Source organism: Canis aureus, unplaced genomic scaffold, assembly GCF_053574225.1.
Source record: "Canis aureus isolate CA01 unplaced genomic scaffold, VMU_Caureus_v.1.0 ptg000087l_RagTag, whole genome shotgun sequence".
Classification (NCBI taxonomy): Eukaryota; Metazoa; Chordata; class Mammalia; order Carnivora; family Canidae; genus Canis; species Canis aureus.
Genome location: NW_027554428.1, coordinates 73276 through 80147, shown reverse-complemented (window position 1 = coordinate 80147; position 6872 = coordinate 73276). Strand labels below are relative to the sequence as shown.

General features: G+C 37.5%; 1 protein-coding gene across 6 annotated transcripts in view; it reads left to right on the top strand.

Moving 5' to 3' along the window:
* Window positions 1-2812: 2812 nt before the first annotated feature.
* The window catches only part of LOC144309573 (cullin-4B-like), a 73086-nt gene continuing 69026 nt past the window's right edge, over window positions 2813-6872 (top strand). For 5 of the 6 annotated variants that reach the window (XM_077890656.1, XM_077890657.1, XM_077890655.1 and 2 more), the window contains exons 1-2: window positions 2813-2918; window positions 5076-5294. In XM_077890656.1, the coding sequence (XP_077746782.1) occupies window positions 5090-5294 (205 nt within the window). In that variant the 5' untranslated portion in view covers window positions 2813-2918; window positions 5076-5089. Of the gene's footprint in view, window positions 3044-5075; window positions 5295-6872 lie in introns of all 6 variants that reach the window. The other variant, XM_077890652.1, reaches the window with a different exon arrangement.

The following is a 6872-nucleotide window of genomic DNA, read 5'->3' as shown; positions in this document are numbered from 1 at the left end:
AAGATATTTTCATGATGTCAGCAAGGCAAGGAGGTTATGTAGTTGTGGCAGTATATATCAGATACAAGAATTCTGGTAAGGTTCTCAAAGGATCAAAAATTAATTGCAGGGTTTATGGAGAGTGTTGGGATATAGAGAAGGAAAGATTAAGTTTCTATCTGATCTAGCTGACTAGGACAAAATACTCCAGCTGTTTCATGCTCAAAATCATGTCCTATCTTTCAAACACCTGTTAAACTTGGAAGATGAAAAAAATACACATTTTGGATTTTCTTATAGGTTTTGTATTTCTTTTGGCTTTCCTCTTGACCTTCTCTCCCACTATAGAAGAATTTTATTACTTTTACAAATCAGTGAGAAAAGAAGTCTTTCTTTCTTTCTTTTTTTTTTTATTTTTTTTTGGTTTAGATTACGAGGAAAGAGAGGGTTTAAGTTGTATTGACGATGTTGAAATCTTAGTCACTCTTTCACCTGGATTTCAGAGGAAAAATGAAGTTCACTCATTAAAGCAATATATTGGTGAGGTAGATTGTCAAAAATATGATATGATTGTCTAAGAACAAAAACATGAGTACCACTGACTCCAGAACAGTCCATTGACTCGGTGTAACTTTTATCTCAACCTGCTAAATTCTTCAATCCAGAGAACATTTCTGTTATTCTAGGGATAAAGATGACTAATGCTTCCTTGTTAAGGGACATTTTTTATTATTATTTATGATAGTCACAGAGAGAGAGAGAGAGAGAAAGAGAGAGGGAGACACATAGGCAAGGGAGAAGCAGACTCCATGCACTGGGAGCCGACGTGGGATTCGGTCCCGGGTCTCCAGGATCGCGCCCTGGGCCAAAGGCAGGCGCCAAACTGCTGCGCCACCCAGGGATCCCTTTTTTTTTTTTTTTTCAATCTGAAGAGTACAGCTCTGTAGGTGCAATTGTTTTATTTTTTGTTTGTTTTTCCCTTTTTAAAAATAAATTTATATTGTATTGTTGTTCAATTTGCCAAGATACAGAATAACACCCAGTGCTCATCCCGTCAAGTGCCCACCTCAGTGCCCGTCACCCAGTCACCGCCCCTCCCCCCCCCCCCCCCGACCCCCCACCGCCCACCTCCCCTTCCACCACCCCTAGTTCGTTTCCCAGGGTTAAGAGTCTTTCATGTTCTGTCTCCCTTTCTGATATTTCCCAGTTATTTTTTCTCCTTTCCGTTAAGGGACATTAATATTAACAATTTAGAGATTTAATAGCCTAACAGAAATTGAGGCGGACTTGGTGAAAAAGTCAAAAGTTTTTCAACCTGACTCTTGTTTTCCCTGGGAAATATGAGGGTCAGTATTTCATTCCATCTTCCTCAAGGTTGGAAACATGATTCACTTCACTTATTGAATATTTATTGTGCTAAGTAAGATTTTGAGGGATGGGAATATAGATGGCAATAAAAAGAGATAAAAGGCCTGAGCTTTATGATCTCACATTTTCTATAATGCCTTTGCTGTTATGAAGGAATGTAGGAGTGAGAATTAAAATAATCCATAACATTTTTAAGGTCAACAAAGGTACAGAGTAGTAGTATGTGTTATGTGAAAAGAAAGTTAAAAAAAAAAAAAAAATTGGTATTATTTAGAGTGCAGTTAGTTAACATGACAGTGTAATATTGGTTTAAGGTGTACAATATATTGATTGAAATATTTTTTCAAGGGGTTGCCTGGGTGGCTGAGCGGTTTAGCGCCTGCCTTTGGCCCAGGGCGGGGGTCCTGGGGTCCAGGGATGGCGTCCCCCGTCGGGCTCCCTGCGGGGAGCCTGCATCTCCCTCTGCCTGTGTCTCTGCCTCTCTCTCTCTCTCTCTCTGTCTCTCTATTTCTCTCATGAATAAATAAAAACAAAATCTTTAAAAAAAGTAAAAAAATTTTTTTTTTCATAAGTGGATATGTACTTATGTTTAGATACATTAACTTTCATTGATTTAAAGGATTTAGTAACACAAAGTAGCAATATAAAATGGTGAGAGTAGCAATTACTGGCAGGCATTCAGATGCACCTGGGGAAAATGTTAATTACGTTTTCTAGCAAAATGAATTAATAATAGAAATGAAATGTTTCATTTACGCACGTACATGAAAATTCACAATGTTTACCCATACTGTTTATTGTGGTCCTAATAGAGGTTAATTTAAATAACAAAATTACCAGGACTTCCAGAACATACATAAAAGCTAATCAGAATAATTCTTTTTTTTTTTTTTAAAGGGTGAAGGAGTTTATATCTTTAATTAAGCTGCGAGATGGTAATTGTTCCCTGTATCATCACTGATAACTTCGTTAGATACTGTCTAAGAAAGCAGTGGATGGAGAGGCGGAAGCATTAGGATATGCAATTGATTCATTTCTGTTCCACTACATTTCTGTTCTGTTTCTGGTCATTTAAGTAAGTCAGTGCGAGGGGGATCCCTGGGTGGCTCGGTGGCTGAGCGTCTGCCTTCGGCCCAGGGCGTGATCCTGGAGTCCCGGATCGAGTCCCCCATCAGGCTCCCTGCGTGGGGCCTCCTTCTCCCTGCTCCTGTGTCTCTGCCTCTCTGTCCATGTCTATCATAAATAAACAAATCTTTAAAAATAATAAATAAGTAAATGTGTACATTTGGGGGCTCAGTAATGTACCCCAAGGTGCTTTCCTTTTTTTCCCCCCAAGACTAATGATCTGGTAATTGTAGGCTATGTTTCCATAGACATGGCTATAGCGCCTCTCTCCTACCCCTTGCAGTGCCCAGGATAAAACTTTGCTTACCATCCGTCGGTCATAATGGGATTTTAGACTCCCGTCATTTCCGGTGGAGACCGGTTGAAGTCTCGCATCGCGAGACCGTGGGGCCGTGGGGTAGTCCACCGGCGGTCGTTGCTGAGGTAGTTTTCCATCTTTTAGAGAGGCAAGTACTTTGCGCCCCAGCATCCAAAATGTGTAAATTATTACTAGTTCGTTATGCCTTAATCTTGAGAGTAACTTGTTGGTATTTTAGGTCACAGTGGTTAACAGGCTTCTGTCGTTGGCTTTGTAAGTGACTCTTTAAGAATGTGAATATTTATTTTCTTTATTGACCTTGCTTCCATCTTTTCGTTTTCGAGTGAACATCCTATTTTTCTCAGCCTTTTTCATTTCCATTTTTCTTTGCCTCTCTCTATATATTGTGCGCCTTTTCAAGTTTGTTTTTCATTATATCTGATTTGAGTGTGTCTTCGACTCTTAGTTTGCCCGTCCATGCTGTGCCTTTAGTGCAGTTTATACGGGTATTTCACTTTGTATTTCTTAGGTTTCCACAGTTTGGTGTGGTTTCTCTCATATTTACACAAGTTGTTACTTTTGACTTTTATTTGTACATTTTGGTTTTTATTTATTTATTTATTTATTCATTTATTTATTTTTATGATAGTCACACAGAGAGAGAGAGAGGCAGAGACACAGGCAGAGGGAGAAGCAGGCTCCATGCACCGGGAGCCCGACGTGGGATTCGATCCCGGGTCTCCAGGATCGCGCCCTGGGCCAAAGGCAGGCGCCAAACCGCTGCGCCACCCAGGGATCCCCATTTTCGTTTTCTTTTTAATCCAGTTTTAAATCTCTGACTTTTTATGTACCCATTTTTTTTTTTTTTTATGTTCATCTGTTTCCATTTTTCGATGTCCTGTTTTTTATTTTAATGCTTTTATGTGGTAATCATCACTGGTTTCTTTCTGTTGATGTCATTTAGTTTGTTCACATACGTGTCCTCTCCAGTTCTTGAAGTACTTTGTTTTTCCCTACTTCTATTCTTTCCCTACTTCTATGTTAGGGAAAAGAGTTCTACAAATATAGAATGTTTACCTTGTGTCTCTGTATCTTCATGACACAAGTACTATTTTATTTGTTTTTTTGACTTTTCATATTTTTATCCCTCAGAAATATAGCCTGCATTTCATTCTCTGAGTCTTTTGTCTTTTCATTTTCTTTGTGTTAATGTCTTTATTTCTTCATGCCTGCTTTTAAAAATGTCTTGTTGAGCTTCTCGTACATTGCACGTTTGTGAGCGTCCACCATTGCTTCCCTCTCTTCCCCTGAATTTCTCTCGTGTTTATCCATATATTCATTTCTATCATAGTTTCTTTATGCCTTTCTCATTATGTGAGTAAATATTCTTTGCCTGATTCTTTTTTCTCTTTGGTTTTTCCCCACCATATTGTACAACCCCCTTTCTTACTGCTTCTACTGGTTTCCCGCCTTTAAACCCTTACTAGATGCAACTTTCTGCCCATGCATCAGTTTTTACTATTTTCTCATTTTCCATCTTATCTCTCAGACTTGCCATATTTTCTGCACCTTTATGATGAATATTTCATGAGAGTCCAGAGCGTTGTGTCTTTTGTGTACCCCTATATCTCATGTGTTCCAAACACCTGAATGGTACACAATAAATAAAAATCTTGTGCTCTGCCTTTCCTGACTTTCTATACTTCATTTCTTCTTGTCTGTTTAATATTTTTTAGCCATTCCTATGGTTTGTCTTTGTCTCTTTTCCTCTCAGGGTAGCTCTTTGTTGCAACAGGTTCTGAAATTTACATTTATGGGTGCCTTGCACTTTTCTTTCTTTCTGAGTCTGTTTCCATTTTCTGTCTGGAGTTTCTTTTATTTATGTATTTATTTTTTATGTATTTATTTGTTTTTACCTTTTTACTTCCCGTTTTCTCTTGTTCTCTGATCTTTGTTCTTTCCTTGGCATATATGCCCTCTACACGTTACTCTAAAAAATATTCAGGATTATTTTCTCATTTACTACTACATTACCACTTCTTGTTTCAGTTTTCTTCTTCTTCTTCCTTTTTTTCTTTTTTTTTTTGACTTTGCTCTTGATTATTTTTCTCTCTTGTTTTGATGGTTATTCATTTTTTCACACTGAGACCCTGGGGTAACAACCAGAGCCAAAGGCAGATACTTAACTGAGCATCCAAGTTGCTGTTATCTCCTCCTGTTCCTAAATTTCCTTCCTTAAGTCAGACTTCTTAAATCCAGCAGACAAAATTATAAACTGGAATTTTTATTTATTTATTTTTTACAGGACTTAATGTGAACATGGCTGAGGAAGACTCATCCTCATCATCTGCTACTACCTCTCGGGAACAAGAACAACTTGAAAACAGAAACTTGATAGTTCCCTCTGTGGCTGCAGACCATCACACAGATGACTTGACTGAAGCCTCCACAACTCTGTCTGGTTTTGCCAGTGTCAAGCTTGGCACAGGCTCTGTCAAGAAATTAGTAATCAGAAACTTTAAAGGTAACATAATGATCATTTTATAAAGATTTCAGTTTTAGCTCCACATTTCCTATTGCTGCTTTTTGATTTTTGAATTCTGAGAGATAAAGTTATATTTTTTGCGGCACAGGTAAATTTTAGAAGATTTAGGAACATTGCTTTCCCAGCCACGATATAATCATGCAGTAACCCGTGACCTTTGGAAATTTGCTCCGTGCTTCACTTTTTTGTTTCCCTCTAAAATACATTTTCAGTTCTCTCTTAGATTTTGAAATACATTCTAGACTTCCAAACCTTTGTAGATTAGTTTCCCATCTTTTTAGTGACTAGATCTGTGTTATAGTGAAAAGTGGTCTTACACAGATAGTCAAAAAAGCAACAATTTAATTATTTGCTGACATAAAATATGTGGTAAAAATAATACACTTGGATGTGAATAATAAAATCATAAATAAGATCTAGTAGTAAGAATAAATGGATTTTATGCATTTAAAAGTTTTTGAGAAGGGCAGCCCCGGTGGCTAGGCCGTTTGGCACCGCCTTCAGCCCAGGGTGGGATCCTGGAGACCCAGGATGGAGTCCCATGTCGGGCACCCTGCATGGAGCCTACTTCTCCTTCTGCCTTCGTCTCTGCCTCTCTCTCTCTTTCTCTCTCTCTCATGAATGAATAAATAAAATCTTTAAAAAGAATAAAAATAAAAAAATAAAATTTTTGAGGAAATATTAATATAAAAATTAGAGACTCAACAATTACTGAATCAAGTTTTTTCACGTAAGGTTTTTAAAAGTAAATCCTTACATTTGTATTTTTTTATTTTATTTATTTTTTAAGGATTTATTTATTTATTTATTTATTTATGAGAGAGAGTTAGAGAGAGAGAGCAAGAGAGAGAGAGAGAGAGAGAGGCAGAGACACAGGAGGAGGGAGAAGCAGGCTACATGCCAGGAGCCCGACACGGGACTTGATCCCGGGACTCCAGGATCATGCCCTGGGCCAAAGGCAGGCACCAAAGTGCTGAGCCACCCAGGGATCCCCACATTTGTATTTTAAAAACCAACATTTTTGATATCCCATTAGGTTTCTCATTGTTTATACAGTTTAAAGGATGTATTCCAGCCTTGTTACTATCTTTAACTGTGAGGAATTTTGTTTGTTTAGAAATTCTCATATTCACTTCTTGTCTGCTTACAAAGTACAACTCTTGATTGTAGGGAAAATCTCAAATATTACAGAATTTCTGTAGAACACCCCACATTCTGTAGAACTTTTCAAAAATGTTTTTAATATTTTGCCCCCTAGTGGTTTTTCTGTTTTATCTGTCTAGAACCTAGTGCATGCTACTAGGTGTATTACGCAGAAGTTTGACTTTCAATTGTTGCAACTGTAAAAAAGCAATCTTTAGGAATATTTCAAATAACATGAATTCATATTATATTCATGCGTCGTTGAATGAATGAAAATTAGGACTTCCAATATCTTTTGGTATATTTCAATATTTGTAGGATAAATTTCAGCAACTGAAATGCCTTGGTCTATACCTCTTGTTTTCGTTTTTGTTTTGTTTTGTTTTCGTTTTTTAGTCGGTATTAGTCGATATT